Below are 21,711 nucleotides of genomic sequence, written 5' to 3' on the forward strand. Positions count from 1 at the left end.
TTTAACCAACTAACAGTTTTCAAAACTGCCATGTTTATGGTAAATATAATCGATGTATGAAAATGGAAGCATAGTTGATAATACCATTATATCGCCATGAAATGGTAAGAAATACCATGTCTCTATGTCAAAATGGACATGGTACAAATGACAGGAATCATACTCAAGTCAAGTATGATATATTGTCTACCAAAATTCACTGGTACAGTCTTTTTAATTTAAACCTCTAATATAGTAGTTTATACCATGGTCTTCGTTTCAGTGTATGATGAAAATAAATGATCAATATCGTCTGATTGTCTATGAACGCATTAGGATAACTTTTTCAGTTAGAAACTAGGTTGCGCTGAAGCTGCTATTACTGCTCAATTGCCACCTAGCGTTAACCAGCGGAAGCTTTGAAAATCGCTAGCCCGCCATTTGAGACACCAACCACATTATCGTTCTTATCGTGAATACGAGCAGAATGACACTCAAACGTGAAACAACAGGTTTTTGAATATTTTGACGGCTGCCCCCAGCAGGCCGATAGTGTTTTGTATTCGCGCCAAACATTTTCATTAATTTCATTTGTTTAGCTTATTATTGTCTCCTTGTTAATAGTTTTAGATGTTGCTAGTGAGTTATCAAGTGTTTTACACTTTATTTCGGTGATTGTTATTGTGTGACAGCATAATATGTATATTTTTTCGGCTCGTGCCGGTTCATTTTTTCAACAGAATTCGTTTTGTTCCGCTTGATCCGAACCTGCGACTCACACCGCTGGAAATGACCTCGATAATCGGAAAAATTAAATCTGTTGCCGTAAAGGACTTTGTGTAAGTAGTTATATTATGTGCTACTACTCTTCCTCGGCCTGATGTAAAGTGTAACTCAAAGGCAGGCAGTCTATAGACAATCTTACAATTACAATTTGAATACCGTTTCAATAAAACAATACCGTACCCAAAAAAATTACAATTATAGTTTATGATTATTGTAGAACGTATGATGTCGCAATCTTTTACCCCGACGAACACCTCAACATCATAATCGGTCCCAATGGGACGGGAAAATCCACAATCGTTGCCGCGATCGTTCTTGGGATGGGAGGACATTGTAAGCTATTGTCGCGGTCTGGAAGTGTACGTTATGGTACCGTTCATCATTGAATTAACTTTAATAATGCCCATTTTCCTCCAACAGATAGATGATTACATTAAAAACGGCAAATTAGTTGCCAAAATCGAGGTAGCCCTGTATAAGAACGCCAAACGGGCCGTTATCATGTTCAATCGAACGTTCGACCGGGACGGAAAGGACCGCTTCGATATCGATGGAACCAAAGTCTCACATAAGGACTTTCTAAAGCGGATCCGGGATCTGAACATTCAGATTGACAATTTGTGTCAGTTTTTACCACAGGATCGTGTTCAGGATTTCACAAAAATGAACCCGCGGGAGCTGCTGCTAAATACACAGTCATCGGTCTGCTCGGCGCAAATGTCTGACGTGATGGAACAACTGATGAACAAACGGAAGGAACAGAAGAATGTTTCCAAATCGAGTTCGGACAATTTGACGAAACTGAAGGAGGCTGAGGCAAAGAACGAGGAACTTCGTGCTCAAATTGATACCATGAACGCTAGGAAAAAGTTTGAAACGGAAGTGGAGATTTGCAACGCTCGTAAGGCTTGGTTGGAATACGAGCAAATCTTTACGGATTACACAGCGATAAAAGCAGACGTTCAACTAGCGAAAAAGTAAATGCATCTATTTAGAAAATATTTCAATATCATGATACAATTTATTTTATAGAAACCTAGACGCTAAGCAAAAATGTTTGGATCCGCTGAAGACGAAAGCAACAAAGTTGAACAAGACGAAAGCCGAACTGAACGGTAAAATAACGCAAGAACATAACGAGATTTCCAAACATTCCGAGCAGCTGCGACAAATGGAGACAAAAACCGAACAGATGGAAGATTTGATCAGTAAACAGAAACGGGACTTGCAGGACGCCATTTCCCATGCAGCCAATCGAGAGAATGAATTGGAGCAGGCTAAAAAGGCGCTCTCACTGGCCGTGCAGGATTGTAAGCAGGCCTACCAAGATATGGGCTCGGAAAGTGACCAAGAGAATCAGAAACGAGTATTAGTAGACAAAATTAATAAGCTCAAGCATGAATGTGATCTACTGATTGGGCGAAGAAATGAGCTGAATCAGAAGATCGAAAACGATCTTAAACCTGAGATGGTTAGCGTTCAGAGACGGATCGAATCATTGGAAAACGTTGGCCAAGTCAAGTTAAAGCTACTGCAGTCCCAGTTTGATTCAACGTACCAGGCGACGCTCTGGCTTCGGGACAATCAGCACCTGTTCCGTGGAAAAATCTACGAACCGATCATTCTGGAATTGAACGTTTTGAACAGCGACAATGCTAAGTATCTTGAAAACACGATAGGTAAGCGAGATCTGATTGCGTTCACCTGCGAAGATAGAGATGATATGGCATTGTTCCTGCGAAAGGTACGGCAAGAAATGCGTCTGGATGGCGTAAATGTTGTGTTCTCGGAACCTGCTGAAGAGCTGCTGTATCGCCCTCGAATTCCTATCCATCAACTAGAGTAATTATTTCTGTCACCGAAAATGTTCTGAATGGCAAAGGTTTAACCATAAACTTTAATTTTGTTTCAGACGATACGGTTTCAGCTCATATCTGATCGACATGATCGATGGACCCTATCCGATTCTAAACTTTCTGTGCAAACTGTACAACCTGCACAATGTACCGGTTGGCACGAATGAAACCTCCCGGCTCACTTCTAAAATTCCGGATGAAATTCGACTCTTTTTCACGCCATCGAACCGATTCATGATTAGCAAATCCCGCTACACTGGTGAGAAAAGTTCCCGCTGCGATGAACTGCATACGTTGAACCTGCTCAATAAAAATGTCGATCCGGAAGTACTGGATGAACGGAAGCGAACGCTTCAGCGGTTGGTCAAAGAGTGTGACAAAATTCGCAACCATCGAAACCAGATCGAGGATCAGATTAAAACCGTTCAGGATCAGTGCACTGAGCTAACCGTGGAACGTCGGAAAATCGAAGAAAAATTTTCCCGCTACCAGCAGATCAAGATAAAAACTAAACGGGCAGAGCAAAAGTGCGCTGATCTGCAGGCGCGACTTGTAGATGTCAGCAAAGAGAAGGCTAAATTCAAAGATTCTTGCAAGAAAATAATAGAAGATTTGATGAAAGCCCAGCAGCGAAAAGTAACTCTTTTGGATCAGTATGTAATGGCTGCGGTGAAACACGAAGCGTACAAGGTGAAACTGTCCATTTTCATGAACCAAAATGCAGAACTCGAGAGTGAAGTCCGCTCTGCGGAAGACGCACTGGACGCGGCCAAGAAAAGCCACGATATGGTTGGTCGAAAGTTTGACGACGTGAAGGAGCGACTGAAGCGAAAACAAATCTTTGCGAAAGGACTCACCAATAATACCACCCCGACTAACGATCAGTTCCCATACAAACGGGAATTTGAGAAACTACCGGACCAGCTGGAGGAACTGAATAATCACATGGAGGAGCTGCAGGCTCGAATAGATTGTATGGCTCGTAGCAATGGAAACATTTTGGAAGAGTACGAAACACGCTGCCGTCAGATTGAGTCGTTGAGAGATGCTATTCGAGATTCTACGAAGAGTAGCGATGCGCTGGAAGCGGAATTGCAGCAGCTGCACGATCAATGGTATCCGGAGATCAGTCGGGTGGTGGAGGTAATCAATGGGAATTTTACGCGGTTTATGAGCACGATGGGATTTGCTGGCGAGGTGGAGATTACCAGGAATGGAGAGGTGAGTTTTTACCGGTTTATTTTATTCATTATTTTAGGGTGCTTTGGGGAGTTTCTTTAGTTCGTTAGCTTGAATGAAATAACTGTTGATGAACGATTTTTTTCATTTTTTAAAAATTTGGAATGTATGTATATATTATAACGAGCTCCTACCTAGCGTTCATTTTTTCTATTTCTTTGCTCTTGTTTACCCATGTCCTATTCCCAACTTGTTTACTTATCACTTGTCCTTTGCAGACAAGATTTTTTTTGTTTCTTGTTACTTATATACGTAAGATCACGCACACGGAATATCCGTGCGAGAAGCAGTGCAGCTAATAGCTCGAAGGGAAGAGTATTCACTTTTAAGACAAGCTTCTGATTGTTTTACATAGTCAGAACTTATTTTCTGGCATTTATTGCTATTAACTTATTTGATAACATAAATTTAATTCGAGTTTCAGAGTCGTACATTGCTCATTCTAAAAACTATTGCGTATGGCTTATTGGCATCTATTTTGGAATTTTGCTTGAAATCACGGTGTTAATCTGTGTGCTATATAATCGATCAATTATCGAGTTTCTTCTGCTACCATTACTAAAATTATCCTACCCATTAGCCATTTATTTCGGATAAGAATAAACATTCTATGTACAGCAGTGTGTGTGTTCAAGGCGAGTTTCTTCTCAGTTACGTTGTATGTGCCTCTTCCAATGTGTCATTTATTTTCAAATTAATTCACGTTCGGTTTGATATATTGAGCGTTGAATAGGTGAGGTGGATAAAATTCTCAAATTTTATCCACCTCACCTGTAAAAAGAATTTTTTTTAACCATTTAGATTCCAAAATGTATTACTTGTATCTAAGACATGCCCAGGTATTGCACTCCGAAGTTTACAGGCATCATCAGTGTCATGTTTCAAATTATCATTGATCTGAATATGACCCTGACGTTACCCCTAACTACCGGAGCGAAATACCGATATGTCTTAGATACATGCAATATCTGGTGGAATTTGAATGCTTACAACTCTAGGACACAGGAAGTGAAATAGTGCGGATTAACAGGTTACAATACAGACTACTTTATTTTCTGATCTAAACGCAAAGTCAATACGATCGATACTAATGCTTCAAGTGGATTCACTCACGCTGCCATCTGGCGACCGAACCCACCCTGGTACGCTCGCGGACTCCTCAAGTGCCACGCAGCTCAAAACACTCCTCGTCTTTCCGGATGACCAGCCCGATTGGCAGCACGCTCGCTATCACGCAGGATGCATCGTTTGATACCGTGCGGTAGGCAGATATCACTCTGAGACACATCAAGCGGTAGGTGCTCTCCAGTTTCCGAAGTTCTGGTTACTCCCGGTGCTCTCGCCCAGGACGATTCGCCGTACCTAAGGATAGATACGGCAACGGCTGCCAGTAATCTACGTCTACTGGCGCACACCTTAGAGCTGTTGGACATCGTCCTCGGTAATGCCATAACAGCCGTCGAAGCCCTCCTGCATGCATAGTCGGCATGGCTGCCGAAGGTCAGCTTGTCGTCTATGATGACTCCGAGAGACTTCAGGCTCCATTGTGAAGTGATTGCGACTTCGCCCACATGAATAACTGCATGTTGTGCCGCCGTGCGGTTGTTGACGATAACCACCTCCGTCTTATGCTGAGCGAGCTCCAGGCCGCTCGCGCTCATCCATTCCGCCACCGTGTTGATCGCGTGTTCTACGGTTAGTTCTACCTTAGAGATTCCCGTAGACCTCCAAGGTTACGTCGTCGGCGCGATCTTGACCCCAGGAGGGAATTTAGTCTCAGAACCTCGCAATACATGAGGTTCCATAATACCGGTCCTAGGATCGAGCCCTGCGGGACTCCGGCGGTAATAGGAACCCTTTTCTAACCGGCATCGGTCTCGTATAGCAGTACGCGGTTCTGGAAGTAACTTTCCAGGATCCGGTAGGCTAAGCCGGTGTAACGAGACCGCGATAGCATCCCAGCTTGCGCTGTCGAATGCGTTCTTCACGTCAAGTGTCACTAACGTACAGTATCGAGTTCTTCGCCTTTTTCGTTGGATCGCTATCTCGGCAGTCTTTATCACTGAATTGATAGCGTCAACCGTGGACTTATCTTTCGAAAACCAAACTGGTTGCTTGACAGGCCGTCCGTGCCTTCTGAGTACGGGCTTGGCCTTTTGAGGATAATCCTCTCCAACAATTTGCCAGTCGTGTCGTACAGACAGATTGGTCTGTACGCCGATGGGTCGCCTGGCGGCTTCCCGGGCTTCGGCAACAGCACCAATTTCTGCCTTTTCCATCTATCGGGGAAGCGGCACTCGTGAAGACATCTCTGCATAGCTAGCCTGAACATGGTTCGCTATGATCGCTGCCTTGAGAGCGCTGTTTGGAACTCCATCCGACTTCATTGCTGGGGAGTTTGCCACTGCGAGTATTTCTTCATTCGTCACCGGAGCCACCATTTCGGCCACGCCCACAATGTCTTGCGGTGCAGGGGTCAGGGGCTTGTGGCTCGACACGGGAAGAGTACTTCGATAATCGTCGCCAACCGGTCCGGAGACCGTTCTGGGGGTGAAGAGCCCCCTTCTGTTTTGGCCATCACGATCCTGTAGGCGTCACCCCACGGATTCGCGTTGGCACTCTCACACAGGTTGTCGAAACACGCTCTCTTGCTGCTTTTAATGGCATTGTTAAGGGCCAATTTCGCAGCTCGAAACACTTCACGGCGGTTCTCTCTTGCATCCTCGGTGCGGGCTCATTGCATCCTACGTCTAGCTCTGAGGCAGGCTGATCGTAGGGATGCAATCTCGGCACTCCACCAGTATACCGGGAATCTGCCGTTTCTTGGCAGGGTTTTCTTTGGCATAGTGGCGTTGCACGCTCGTGATAGGACAGCTACCAGCGCATCCCCGCTTAGACTATCGGTGTTGGCCTCCAGTCCCAGGGCCGCGGTGAAAGCTTCGATGTCGAAGTGATTTGACTTCCACCCGCGTACCTGGGATCTCCCGCCCTCGGATGCTGTACAACATAGTTGATCCTAAAGCGAATTGCTAAGTGATCGCTATGGGTGTAGCCCTCGTCTACCCTCCATTCCATGCCTGGAACCAAACCCGGGCTGGCCAACGTTACGTCAATCCATGCCTCCACCCCGTTTCTACGGAATGTGCTAGCGGAGCCATTATTGGCTAACACAGCGTCGAGTTTCGCAAGCGCCTCCAGTAGCGCTTGGCCCCTTCTATTTGTACAGCGGCTGCCCCACTCTACTGCCCAAGCGTTAAAGTCTCCCGCTATGACTACCGGTTTCCGGCCCACCAGGTCGATCATCTGGTTGAACTGTTCTATGTGCCACATTGGTGGAGCGTAGCAGCTACAATAGAACACACCATTGATCCTGGCAATCGCGACACCTTCCGCAGAGGAGTGTACTACCTCTTGGACCGGGAACCGTCCCGTTGTACAGATTGCCGCCATTCTAGACCCGTCCGCCATCCAGTTGCCGTTATCAGCAGGGACGTTGTACGGGTCGGATAGGAGGTCGACATCTGTTCTCGACTCCGAGACCGACTGCCACAGCAGCTGCTGAGCAGATACGCAGTGGTTAAGATTCAGCTGTGTTACGTTCACGGCTTCTTACCGGCCTTCCCGAAGAGACACACAGGTCCGCCCATAACATGGTTACGACCTTGCTTCCTGCTGGCGCAGATAAGGCATTTCGGTTCCCTATCGCATTTTTGCGCCTTGTGTCCCTCCTCCCTGTCTGCGCCCTTGCAGTCGTATGACTTGTGGCCTGGCTCCAGACACCGATAACACCTTTCCACTGAAGGCGGCTGGGGTATGCTTACTGGGCATACTGACCAGCCGATCTTCAGCTTCCCTTTTCCGATCGCCTTTTTGGCATCCGCAACCGGTCGCTTGAAATAAGCTACCTGCGTGCCAAGCAGTCGCTCCCTTAGGCGTACAGAGCTCTACCCGATCTCTACGCTACACTGTTCCTTGACGGCCGCGACGACGTTTTCTGCGTTTGTAACCTCATCCAGTTGCTTGCACTGGAGGGTCACTTCCGCACCCAACAACCTCAGACCGAGCGCCGTCTCCTAAGACCTCTTGGGCTAACTTCCTGTACGTCACCCCGCTGGATTGTGCACCGCGTTTCAGCACCAAGATCATTTAGCGGGTCTTGGTGCGTCTAACGCTGCGCACATCCTGTCCTAGTTTCGAGAGGCTTTCGGCCGCCTGCATCGATTTGAGGACTTCGGCATAACTGTCCTTGTCGGTTTTCACCAACAAGGCCTCTCCCCTTTCCTTGACCTTCCTCGCGGGTCGAGGTGCGCTCAACTTCCACTTAGATCTACTGACCAGCTGCCATTCGCCATCTTCTGCCGATGGCGCCGGCTGGCTGGTACCTTGTGGCCTAACACTTTTTGACTGGTTGGTGCCTTTCGCCTTCTTAAGCTGAGAAGACGCCTTCTTCGATCGCCAACTTACGGGATCCTTTGCACCCAGTTCCGCACCTTCCAAACGACGTTTGGCCTTACTGGTTGCACGTCGTTTGGCGTTGCCCCGCGCGCCTTCACCTGGTGACTGCCTGGGCCGCTTCGCGGTCTTGCCCTCCAACAAGTTCTTTGTGGCCGTTAAGGCGAAATCTATCGCCTCTTGGGCCATCGTTTGGATGCCTTTATCGGCCTTCATTCTTCCCGCCACCCTCTTCATATAAGCTTCCTGTTCTTATCTTGCGAATCGAACAGCCTGGCGGAGCACCAGCAGGTACTGTTTCAGTTCCTTATTGATGTTCTGCTTTCCGCTCGTAAACTCGATAATATTATCGAGCTGCTCGACTACCGCCCGCATCGCGGGTAGTGGTCCGCCAAGCGTGTTGATGGGATTATCTCCTAGCATACCGCATACCTCAAGATCCCCCGGTGCTGTTGATTGCAGTCCCCGTCGCTCCGCTGTCACCCTCTCTGGAAGGAGACCTCTCCAAACCCCCTTTGGCAAAGGGTTCACCACCTTCGTCACTTCCTCCTCATCTCCTACTTTGCTCTCATTATCTCTAATTTTATTTTCACGACTCATTCTAGATCCCACGGGTAGCGCGAGAAAAGAGGTCCGCCACGCCAAAGCTCCGCATTAATGTGGTAAGGGACGCTTACTGTGGGGGGTGCCCAGGTACCCCACAGGCTCCGTTAACGGTCAGGCATCTTTTTCACCCCCTCGACCACTCATCCGTTAGCACGAGTCGCATCACACCTTGGATTGTAGGGTTATCCCGTTTGGTGGGCTCATACCACCGGAACGGGAGATCCGTAGTGCTATTCTAGGCCGGCCACCACAGTGCCCCCCTTCCCTGTCAGCATACGACCACAATCCCAACGAGTTGGTTACCAGATCTTTCCTATGCTTTACTCGTACCCCAGCTGGCACCGCGGGGAGGTAGGGATAGGAGTTCCTGAACAAGAGGCTAAGGACCACTGTGGCGAACCACCGGGTCTATATTTCCAATTGCCCAGTCATTTACCAGCCGTCCTAGACTCATGCATCTGTACCATACACTAAAAATTAATCACCAAATTGACGGTCAGCGCGCGATCGTTCAAGAATGCACGCGAATATGCGAATGGCCGCACGATTATGAAATCAAAGTTATGCACACGAACTCTAGTGATATGATAGAACTCATTTTCTTCTAGCATCTTAACCGTAAGCCGAAAATTAAGTATCAGATTCACAGTCCACTCGCAATCATCCAAGAACACCTGAATATGCGAAAGGACACACGGTCATGAAACATAATTTATACACGCGAAGTTACATACACGTTAGCACAAGCGACATTGAAACTCACGCGATCGAACACGTTAACGTACAAACACTCAAGCCCTTCGCGATACACATGATCGCGATGTCATTGTAAAAAGTGCTTGTTTTGATTCCGCAAGCTCCCGAATGTAGTAACATACGTGCCGCGATCGAAGCTGTGATATTAAACAGGTTTTCTAATAAGAGAATTCCGTGCAATGACAATTTTTTAGACTTGGAGATGAAAAGTTAGACCGCTATCAAACTGTTTTCACAGAAACATATGAGCAAGAGATAGTCCGTAATATTGTAGATTTCGAGAAGGACATACGACGAGGAGCCTTAGACTTTATAGAAACAAGTCAGATACTTTAGCTACTCGCAAACTCGACTGAGTTTTGCAATTTTGTGCAACACACTAGGCCAACACCGGAAATCCTTCAATTTCTGTTGTTGGATGGAATCCATTCTCAAAATAATGTGTCCACAATATCCATGAACAGCCTGTCCCTAAATATTTTTATAGGACCGATTATTACTAAAATATGACTGTATTTGAGCCTGCCCATCTTGCCCCGGGGTGTAGGGATGTACTAAAACTACACATTCTTGATTGCTTAACCCATATTATGATGTTTAACATCAAAGACACTAATAGATGATAGTAAAGACCCCAAAAAAGAATCAATTTAGATTGCTGGATGACTTATTTAGATTATTAAGGAGAAAATAAACATTGAGCTTAGCGTCCTTCCCCATCCTATCCTACTGCTCAAACACGACTAGTTCACCATTTTTAGGCCACTTTTGTTATTATACCGTCTCTCAGGAGGGAATCAAAGGGATTTATACGAATAGATATATAATTAATTAATTTGGGGGTACCCTCCGTAATAGGGTCAACATATGCTCGTCGCCCTACATAAATAGCAAAAAGTTTGATCATAGATGGTTTATAATAAGTAACACTTTGTTTCTCTCTTCTGACCGCCTAGCGTGACTACGACGAGTACGGCATCCAAATTCGTGTCAAGTATCGCAACACGGAGAAGCTACAGGCACTGGATCGGCACGTGCAATCCGGTGGGGAACGGGCGGTCGCCATCGCCATCTACACTCTGTCGCTACAGCACATCACGCACGTTCCGTTCCGTTGCGTGGATGAGATCAACCAGGGCATGGATCCGCGAAACGAGCGCAAGGTGTTCGAAATGTTGGTAGATGAAACCTGCCGGCCAGGCCAGTCCCAGTATTTCTTCGTGACGCCAAAAGTAAGACTAATTCGAATGGTTTGCAGCCGAGCAAGATCAATCTAATGTTTTGCGTTTTGTTTTCGTCGTGCCTCCCACAGCTTCTACCCAATCTAAAGTACAACGATCTAATGAGTGTATTCATTGTCCACAATGGCAAGTTCATCCAAGATTCTCACGTGTTCGTTAAGGACCAGTTGAGGGCTGACGGATAAAAAGACACACTCTCTCATCGATGAGCATCTTTCTGTAATATAGACATGACTTAAATTACAACAGTTTTTCTCTGCGCATCCCGCCATTATATCCGGATCCAATCACAAGCTACATTGTAACTACTTCCACCGGGGTTTGGGTGCGTTGCTAGTATAATCGGCTGTAAATTATTTTAATATCTCTACATGACCAAAAGGTACAATTAAAATAGCGTAAGTTGATAATAATTTAATTGAACTTTCTAAAAATAAAGCAAAACACGTCACATACACGTCTACGTACGGGGCGAATGCATACGAGAGGAAAGAAACTAGATTAATAGCGACCGTTACAGATCAATCCACCGCTAAACAAGAGCAGAAATTAATTTCTTCGCTGATGCGTGGCAGCCCGCAGGTGTATGCGAATGAGTGCTTTTTTGTTCCTTAACTCGGTGCGGGGCCGCGTGGCACAAGGAGTAAATCGGCACCTCAGGGTTGTAGAACCTGGTTCGCGTTCGGGAGATTTTTAATCAAACTGGTGAGTATTGTTATTTCTACCACATTTTTAGAATAGAACGTTACTTTAGCCTTCTAGTACAACAGGAGAGCAGTGAATGTCCAGTGAAAAAACTATGTGATCAAATTGCGGGAAAAAAGGTCACTGCGCGAAAAGGTCTCAGAAATGTCAATATTCTGAAGTTTCTGAACTGAAGATGAAGCGAATCCGAGCAGTAACAGACGAATCTGATAGGGAACAAGAAAAGTCCTGATACACAACCATGCACTGCCAGACCCCATGCAAAACTGATCCAAACATCACTTCGTTAAAAGTTTAATAGCTTCTTTTAACAAAGTAGGATTTTTTTTTTTCATTTCGTTTATTTGATAGGCACAAATGCGTTAGCTTGGCGGTGCCGAATTCTTTTGTTTTTACATTTTGAATATCTTAAAACTAGGAGGTTACAATGTTGAAATATTTTTTTTATAAAAGAGAAAAAATTTACAGCTATCTTAAGACTAGAAAAAAAAAATTCTATATATAAGAGAGGGGGCAAAGGATTTTTTTTATGAAAAATTTTAAAACAAGGAATTCAATAGTAATAGTTTTTTAGGAAATATTTACAGTTATCTTAAAACTAACAATATAGTTTGGTACACAAAAGGGGGAACAAATATTTATGAAAAATTTCACAGATGTTTTAAAACTAGGGATACAATTCTATTTACAAGATGGGGGACAATAGTTTTAACAAAGAGTAGAAATTACAACTATCTTAAAACTAGGAATACGGAATACAAATTTGATTTTTTATCGGATACTTATGCTTGGTCATTTCCAAAATCGGTGTAGAAGTAGTTGTATCAAGGACAGGGGAGAGAAGGCGTAGATGGTGACCGGTAGAGAAGAGCAAAACTTGCAACTTTCGGGCAAACGGGAGATCAGCGAAACAAATTTGCGCCTCAGTCTAGTAGGTCGGATTGGTGGATGGTATTCTTCGGACCCGCGGGGAATCCTTCGGACCTCGAGTCGCTCTCGCTTCAGATTCCGTAGTGATAAGGGCGACGGCGGTTATATAGTGGCAGTCTGAAGCATATCGGTTCCACACGGCAAGAGGAAACTTCTAAAAACGAGAAATAAAAAGAGAGGGGCTAAATTGGGATATTTATCGTTTTTATGAAAGTATAAATAAGGGACATATAGGGGAAATCACGATTTGCCAGCATATCTCGAACTGGGACATTGGGTGGTCTACCTCGGGCCCGAAGGGAATCCTTTAACTGAGACCTGGCGTCCAAATACCCGGCGCATACCCAGACAACGTGCTCGATGTCATGATAGCCCTCGTCACAAGCGCACAGACTACTCTCCGCAAGCCCAATACGCCGCAAATGTGCATCTAAGGTGTAGTGGTTGGACATAAGTCGGGACATTACACGAATAAAATCCCGACCCACATCCATCCCCCTGAACCAAGGCTTCGTTGATACCTTTGGGATAATCGAATGTAGCTATCGTCCAAGTTCACCATTGCTCCACGAGGTTTGCCAACTGTTGAGTGTCCTCTGACGACAAATACTAAAAAATTCGTTGAAGCAGATTGGTCTTTCGTATATGTCACCATTTAATGCGCCCACCTTTGCTAATGAGTCGGCCTTTTCATTGCCCGGGATAGAACAATGAGAGGGGACCCAAACAAAGGTAATCTGATAAGATTTTTCAGATAACGTACACAAGGACTCCTGTATCTTCCCCAGAAAATACGGGAATTGCTTTTTAGGTTTCACCGCACGAAGAGCCTCGATAGAGCTGAGGCTGTCCGAAATGATGAAGTAGTGATCTGTGGGCAGAGTGTCGATGATCCCAAGGGTGTACTGAATTGCAGCTAACTCTGCGACGTAAACTGAAGCAGGATCATTGAGCTTGAATGAAGCGGTGATAGTATTGTTGAAGATACCGAAGCCAGTGGACCCATCGAGATTTGATCCGTCAGTGTAGAACATTTTGTCACAGTCGACTTCTCGGAATTTATTATAAAATATATTGGGGATCACTTGAGGGCGTATATGGTCCGGGATTCCACGAATCTCTTCCTTCATGGATGTGTCGAAGAATACAGTAGAATCAGAAGTATCTAGGAAACGAACACGGTTGGGAGTATACGTAGAAGGATTAATGCTCTGTGCCATGTAGTCGAAGTACAAGGACATAAATCGGGTTTGAGAATTAAGCTCGACGAGCCTCTCGAAGTTTTCAATCACCAACGGGTTCAGAATGTCGCATCGGATGAGCAATCGATATGAGAGTTCCCAAAATCGATTTTTTAGCGGAAGAACGCCCGCCAGCACTTCGAGACTCATCGTATGGGTCGAGTGCATGCAACCCAAGGCAATGCGCAAGCAACGATACTGGATTCTCTCCAGTTTGATGAAGTGTATGTTCGCAGCGGAGCGGAAACAGAAACACCCGTACTCCATCACCGACAATATCGTTGTTTGGTATAACCTGATCAGGTCTCCTGGGTGAGCACCCCACCATGTTCCAGTTATTGTTCGGAGAAAATTGATCCTTTGTTGGCATTTCTGTTTCAGATACCTAATGTGACATCCCCAGGTACCTTTAGAGTCGAACCAGACCCCGAGATATTTAAATGTGAAAACCTGGTTGATCGTTGCACCCATTAATAGAAGCTGGAGTTGCGCCGGCTCACGCTTCCTAGAAAAAACAACCAACTCAGTTTTCTCCGTGGAGAACTCAATACCCAGCTGAAGAGCCCAAGCAGACAAATTGTCCAAGGTATTTTGTAATGGTCCTTGCAAGTCGGCAGCTTTGGGTCCTGTAACAGAGACCACCCCGTCGTCTGCAAGTTGCCTTAGCGTGCATGAATTGGCAAGACAATCGTCAATGTCATTCACGTAAAAATTGTAGAGCAGGGGACTTAGACATGAGCCCTGGGGAAGACCCATGTAGCTAAATCGCGATGTTGTTAAATCGCCATGCGAAAAGTGCATGTGCTTTTCAGACAACAGGTTTAGCAAAAAGTTATTTAAAATTGGTGAAAGACCATGCTGGTGCAGCTTCTCTGACAGAATGTTGATAGAAACTGAGTCAAAAGCCCCCTTAATATCCAAGAAGACTGATGCCATCTGCTCTTTGTTAGCATAGGCCATTTGGATTTCTGTAGAAAGCATCGCAAGGCAATCGTTCGTCCCTTTGCCTTTGCGGAAGCCAAATTGTGTATCTGACAGTAAGCCATTTGCTTCAACCCAATTGTCGAGGCGAAACAAGATCATTTTCTCGAACAACTTCCGAATACAGGACAGCATTGCAATCGGCCGATACGAGTTGTGGTCGGAGGCTGGTTTTCCTGGTTTTTGAATGGCGATGACCTTCACTTGCCTCCAGTCATGAGGGACAATGTTACCCTCAAGAAACTTGTTAAATAAGTTCAGCAAGCGCCTTTTTGCAGTGTCAGGCAGATTCCTCAGCAAGTTGAATTTGATTCTGTCTAACCCTGGGGCGTTATTGTTGCATGATAAGAGAGCAAGTGAAAACTCCACCATCGAAAACGGTGTTTCGTTCGCGGTATCGGGAGGAGACGCGGCGCGGCACGTTTTCTGTACCGGGACAGAGTCCGGACAGATCTTCTTGGCGAAAGCGAATATCCAACGGTTTGAATATTCCACGTTCTCGTTGGTACTATTACGGTTACGCATACGTCGAGCCGTACCCCAAAGAGTGCTCATCGCTGTTTCTCTCGTTAACCCGTCGACGAACCGGCGCCAATAACTGCGTTTTTTGGCTTTCATTAAACTCTTCATTCGCCTATCTAGCGACGCGTACTGTTGATAGCTAGCGGGTAACCCGTCTTCCCGGAAGGCCTTATATGCAGTGGACTTCTCCGCGTACAGCTCTGAGCACTCTTTATCCCACCACAGTGTGGGAGACCGTCCATGGGTATTCGCGCTGGGTACTGGTTTAGTCTGAGCTTGATTCGCACTGTCGAGAATCAAGCCAGCCAAAAACCTGTACTCTTCCTCCGGAGGAAGTTCTTGAGTGGATTCGATTTTAACGGATATCGCGGTCGCGTAACTCTTCCAATCAATGTTCCGTGTGAGGTCATACGAGGCATTGATTGTTTTCGATGGTCTTGAACCGTTAGCAATTGAAATCACGATAGGCAAATGATCGCTACCGTGGGGATCAGGGATCACCTTCCACATGCAATCTAACTGTAGCGATGTCGAGCAAAGCGATAAATCCAACGCGCTTGCGCGTGCTGGTGGTGTAGGAATCCGCGTCATTTCTCCCGTGTTTAAGATGGTCATGTTGAAATTGTCGCAAAGATCTTGGATTAATGTTGATCTATTATCATCATGAAGACAACCCCATACCGTACCGTGCGAGTTAAAGTCTCCCAGAACTAGCCGCGGTACCGGTAAGGATTCCGTGATATTACAAAGCGTTCGGTGCCCTACCGAGGCTCTAGGAGGAATGTAGATGGAAGCAATGCAAAGGTCTTTACCTTTGATTAAAACTTGACAAGCGACAATTTCAATGCCTGGTGTTGAAGGGAGGTTAATTCGGTTGAAAGAATAGCACTTTTTGATCCCCAAAAGTACTCCTTCATAGGGGTTTTCTCGATCCAGACGAATTATATTAAAGTCGTGGAAGTTGAGATTTATATCGGAAGTTAACCAAGTTTCGCATAATGCGAAAGCATCACATTTTAAACTATTTAGTAAAAATTTAAAGGAATCGATTTTCGGGAGGATACTTCTGCTGTTCCACTGTAGAACAGTGATCGAATCGGTGACCTCGTTCGATGACTTAGCCATCGAAGGATACGATCGCTGCAAGGAGGGGCCATTTAGTAGTCAACTGCTTCAAAAATGTTTGCACTATAGGGAGAAAACGTATCAGAAGGCTTTTAAGAGGATCAGTAACATTGAAAGCTGTGAAAATTAAGTCCACTATGTCAGAAAATTTCATTAGTCCGTTACTGGACTGAGTATCTGTTTGAAAAACGGGGACACTTGGGGTTTTTTGTGTCCCTGGAAGTGGTGGGTACTCCTTGTTAGAATTAATATTTCCAAGTCCTGGAGCAAATTGCTTCGGCTTTTGTGCATCACTTCCGTTGGATTTATTGGTTGTAGATGGCGCACTCTGAGTGGACGACACCTTGGCACCCTTACGAGGCAATGTAGGGGAGGCTGGATTTCTCCTCTTCCTGGATTCCCCTGGGTTAACCAATGATGTTCCCTCTTGTGGGTCGTCAGATTCTTGCTCAACGCCAGCCAAAAGAGCAAAGGAATTTTCGGAAGGGACAGATGGCGAAGCACTCTTTAGCATTTCTGCATAAGAGTGCCTCGAGCGATCCTTAAGGGAGCGCTTAATTTTATCCCCGCGCTGCTTGTACGCCGGGCATGACTTAAGAGCATGCGGAGGGCCCCCGCAGTAAATACACTTCTCAGTTTCTCCACCGCAAGCGTCATCCTCATGCTCTCCCTCGCATTTGCCGCACCGTTTTTTATTGCCACAATAAGTGGCTGTGTGGCCCAGTTGCTTGCAATTGCTGCAGTTCATTACCCGCGGTACAAACAGGCGAACGGGTAAGCGAACCCTATCCAGGAGGACATAGTTGGGAAGAGCAGACCCGGAGAAAGTCACCCGAATCGAGTCTGACGGAGAATAAGTCGTCTTATCATTTTCTGTTTTTGCGGAATACAATTGCTTGCATTCCAGAATCTTCACCTTTTGAAGTGAAGGGTCCTTAAAGCAGCCAACCCCGTACTTCAACAGGTCTTCGCACTTTAGACCCGGTTCGGCGACTATTCCATCGATCTCCACTGCCCTACAAGGCACATACACTCTGAATTGTTTCGTAAAACGCTCGCTGCGAGCAATCTGGTTTGCCTGATCGAGGTCATCTACTATAACGCGTATCTTATTAGTTCGAACACGTGTTATCTGAGCTACGGCCGGGTAGTTAGCAGTCAGCTCCCGTGATATTTCTAGAATATTGGGCGATTTCGTGTTGGGCCGGAAATACACCACCCAGGGTCCATTTGAACTGGCTGGGTATGTTTTAATACGGGGATGACTGGGGGAATCAGGGGAGGGAGTAATATCGGGTTTATCCGGTAAATCCATGGGAATATCATTCCCATCCAATGTTCCTTCGCCCTCGGCCATTTAGGCACGAGGATAGCACGTGGTGTAAACGAGAGATGAAACTTGTATTCAGGGTAAAGGGAAAAGTAGACCGATCGGGGAAAGGGAAACGAAAGAAAGAAAAATAATACTTAGCTTATATAGCGGCGCGTCCGGCAATTCTGGTATTCACTTCACCAGCCTGGGCACCGGCGAACAAAGACTGCCTCAAACAATAGTTGACCTTCACTGTCAATATATATTCTTGTTCACTTTATGCACAGCACCAGAAAACCAACTGCTTCGATCGAGAGCTCGGAGAGTTATGACAAAGTAGGATTGATTTGTAGTCTTTGACAAAGTTGTAGACAATTAAATTATCTTTCTTGTTTTCACATATAGTGATAATACGATGCATACAGTGTCACCTAGTGGCAAAAATGCGAGCTAGTGGGTTTTTCCATGTAAATTGTCGAAAAATCTCATACAAACATCAGGCACGTTGTTGATCCGGTAGCTAGACTTGTCCAATTTGCTTCAAATTTGTTGCAAGTACTTCTGGTGGGACTAGGAATCGACTCAGGTGTGGGCCGATCGAGTTTTCATAAATTCATTATTTATGAAGTCGAGTGAACATAGTATGAAACGAGAACAACACAAAAGAAAGTATGGCGTTTGAACGGACAAGCTCAGTCGCGTGTTATTTGTCGTACAATGGAAAGTATAAAAACTAGAGCTTAAATGTCTTCAGCAAATTTATCTAAAATGTGTTGTTCTATAACTTCATCAAAGACAGTCCACCTCGAACCGTTATAAAGTTCAATTCTGAATATTGCTAAAATTAGAACCACCCTAGCTTCTGTTCAAACCAAAAGAAGGGCTTTGCAAAATACAACCACTTTGCTAAACATATGACTTAACCTTACAAGTCATTTAATTTTAGCAAAATGTTAAAATTCCTGATAAATTTACGTTCTGGACCACGTAAATTTTTGTGCCAAATATCATTTGAAAAAATTGGCAAAAGTCAAGATGACATTTTTCGATTCCGTAACTACGAGCCCGAGAGCTCGGAACATATTCTCTGCCATTTTGTAGTAGGGGGAACTGGGCCAATTCGGACCTAGTAAGGGTTTATGGGCTGTAGAACTGGAACGTGTCAACCGATTCACAAATAGATTTTTTTCCTGAAAGCCTGATCAATGGCGCACATTTTTATCTAGAGAAACTTTTTCCGCTCTTTTAGCGTATTGTGTATAAACGGTTCTGCGCAAAAGTTTTCACTAAATTTCGAATTGTGAAATGAAAATGATGAGCCCGCCCATTTTCCATGCATTGTTATGATAAAGGGAAGTGATTCCCACTCTTTCCATCCAAAACGTTTCAATACCGTCCCGTCACTTGACAGTCACGTCACTCACGGAGAGGTATTCCGAGAGTCACTTTAGGTGAGGTGACATTTTTGTGACAAATGTTACCAAAGTGACTGTGAGAATCGCATTTTTCTGAGTCACGTCGCGAAATAAAAATAAAGTTTATAAAGTTTATAGTTTAAGTTTGCGTTTGCAAATGCGATTATCGGTTGTAATTACAATTGTAGGTGCTTTGATGTATCTAAACATTTATTATTTTTATCTCCTGTGTCAGTTCGCTAGTTTCCTATACCCTTGTAAAAAAAATCAAACCAGTACGGGAAGTGTTGTGTCTACTAACCAAGTTTAAACATCGTAAAAAAACTTAGAATTTGTAAACAACGGTCAACCAACACTATTGTGAATTGTTTTAATTAAACTAGCTGAAATGAATAGCACAGAAGCGTGATTTAGTGACAGCGAGGATGAAAACGTGAAAGATTTATCTATTCAGCGGAGAAAATTCAGATATGCATCAAATCCACTTGCTCTACCCTGTGAAACGTATGTTATTATTCTATTTTACTTGTCGAGCTATTTAATCTTTTGCGTAGTATTGTACAGTATTCCAGAGTATCGAAAGAATTACTCGTATTCATCTTGAATATCGTAGAGGCAAAAATAAACCCTGTGGTAGGTTCAACGTCAGTACTTCCAATCATAAAACTTGCCGCCGCCCTCCGGTTTTTTGCAGAAGGAAACTACCAGACAGGTCCTTGTAACGATCTTTTTGTTGGGGTAGCTCAACCAATTATGTTGAAAACACTAACGGCAATCCTTAATATCATCGCAGCTAAAATCTGTCCAGAAGCAATAAAGTTTCCATCAGACCGAGAAGGGGAAGAGCTCGATTAAACTAGCGTTTTTCAACAAGACCGGAAGTAATTGGTTGCTTCGATGGAACACACGTAAAAATCAAGTTTTGTTTTTTTGTGTTTCGAATTCATCTTGTCAGTAACTAGCACCATCTGGTATCTAGTTAGACGATGTATCTAAACTAGTACCCAAATTAGCACTAGTTAGACACAGGCGTTTGGTTTCTTGAACCAAAAGACAGTTCGTCTTCGCTTTCTCGTCAGCAAACCAGAGCTATATTTGCTTCCCGGGACATCACTCGGAACATGTGGCTTTAGGCGTTCACATATGTCGTGTGAACTGTTTGGAATTTTGTGTGTCTAACTAGTGCTAATTTGGGTACTAGTTTAGATACATCGTCTAACTAGACACCCAGATGGTGCTAGTTACTGACGAGATGAATTCGAAACACAAAAAAAAACAAAACTTAATTAAAATTAGGTCTTGTGCCCTTAACGCGCAAAACGGTTTAGTCCGATTTTTATTGCATAACGTAAATATCGTTGCACCATCAAAGGCCAAACATCTATTCTATAATGGGAAAGGATTCTTCAGCATAAATGTTATGTTGGTATGCATGGTTTTGTGACCATTCTATAAGGACTCGTTTTATCGATGCAAACCAGGGGGTTACTTACGAGAAACTACAAAGGTGGAGAAAGAAATACTTGGTTATTCGGTATGTAGTATAGGTGTTTACCTATTTTATCATAACGCCATGAAATTTTAGATGGTGCGAGATACCCTTTATTACCATATTTAATTACACCTTTTCAAACTACTTTCGCGAATTGCATTATGTCCCAGCGAAAGCGTCTCAGATAATTATTGTTGTATGTGCCTTACCTAATCTACGAATTAAATACAAAATGAACTTAAGAGACGACGTTGAAGTGGAGCACACTAATTATCCCACTGAACCATTGGATGCTTATGAAGCGAATAATAGAGTTGCCAATCATATCAGGGATGAGCTTATGAGTTCGTTAATTTAAACTATCATATGGAATATTCAGGCATTTTGATATTGAAATAAAAATACAGTTGTTTTACTATTTTCTGATTGATTCAGTAAAATGATTCAAAAGGTTTCTCTCTATTCTCTATTTTGTCGTATAAAGTCACACATTCCTGCATATCTAGCTTCCTTTTCTTCAAATTAATTTATTAAAATTTGATTTCGAGTTCCTGTGATTTAATTTTCTGTTGGTCACGATGCTTTTCTTTCTTAAACCTTAAGTTTTCTTCGCAGAGTTTAAACATTTTCTTCGACAGCGTAAATTGCATAGCGAGCACAATCTTTCGTATGTACCGCCAGTTCCTCCAAAACCTCTGTTTGAGATTGTACAAGTTTCCTGCGGTAATCTACTTTTTGATTCGACGATTGAGTGCTTACAAGTACTACATCTTTCCGCTTCGACCACGAAGCGCCCGTCGAGAACTTCATAATTTTCACTGTTTTCCTGCTCAGCGTCAATTTCATTTTCCGCTTCTTCTTCATCTGCTTCTACCATACAGCTACATTTTCAACTTTTGCGATTCCAAAAACAGGTCCTTTTAAAATAACAATTTTAGTATCTTATCCATTTTGTATTACAGAAAGACTTCGCTAATTCGACAACTTATTTCCGATGCATAAATTGTATGAGCAAAGAGCATGGAGTTGCCACTCTGTGATTTCCTAGAACAAGTGAAATTGTGATTGATCAG

The 21,711-nt window shown here is 44.2% G+C and overlaps 1 protein-coding gene across 2 annotated transcripts in view; it reads left to right on the forward strand.

Annotated features, from left to right (window-relative positions):
• Window positions 1-509: 509 nt before the first annotated feature.
• Window positions 510-21,711, forward strand: part of LOC131688594 (structural maintenance of chromosomes protein 5) — a 42,556-nt gene continuing 21,354 nt past the window's right edge. Inside the window, exons 1-9 of one of the 2 annotated variants that reach the window (XR_009305258.1) lie at window positions 510-618; window positions 720-818; window positions 983-1,124; window positions 1,186-1,742; window positions 1,798-2,607; window positions 2,678-3,842; window positions 10,631-10,906; window positions 10,987-11,297; window positions 11,355-11,620. Coding sequence is in view for 1 of the 2 variants with exons in the window: in XM_058972949.1 (XP_058828932.1) it covers window positions 769-818; window positions 983-1,124; window positions 1,186-1,742; window positions 1,798-2,607; window positions 2,678-3,842; window positions 10,631-10,906; window positions 10,987-11,100 (3,114 nt within the window). In the remaining variant the exon portion in view is untranslated. The other variant, XM_058972949.1, reaches the window with a different exon arrangement.

Source organism: Topomyia yanbarensis, chromosome 3, assembly GCF_030247195.1.
Source record: "Topomyia yanbarensis strain Yona2022 chromosome 3, ASM3024719v1, whole genome shotgun sequence".
Classification (NCBI taxonomy): domain Eukaryota; kingdom Metazoa; phylum Arthropoda; class Insecta; order Diptera; family Culicidae; genus Topomyia; species Topomyia yanbarensis.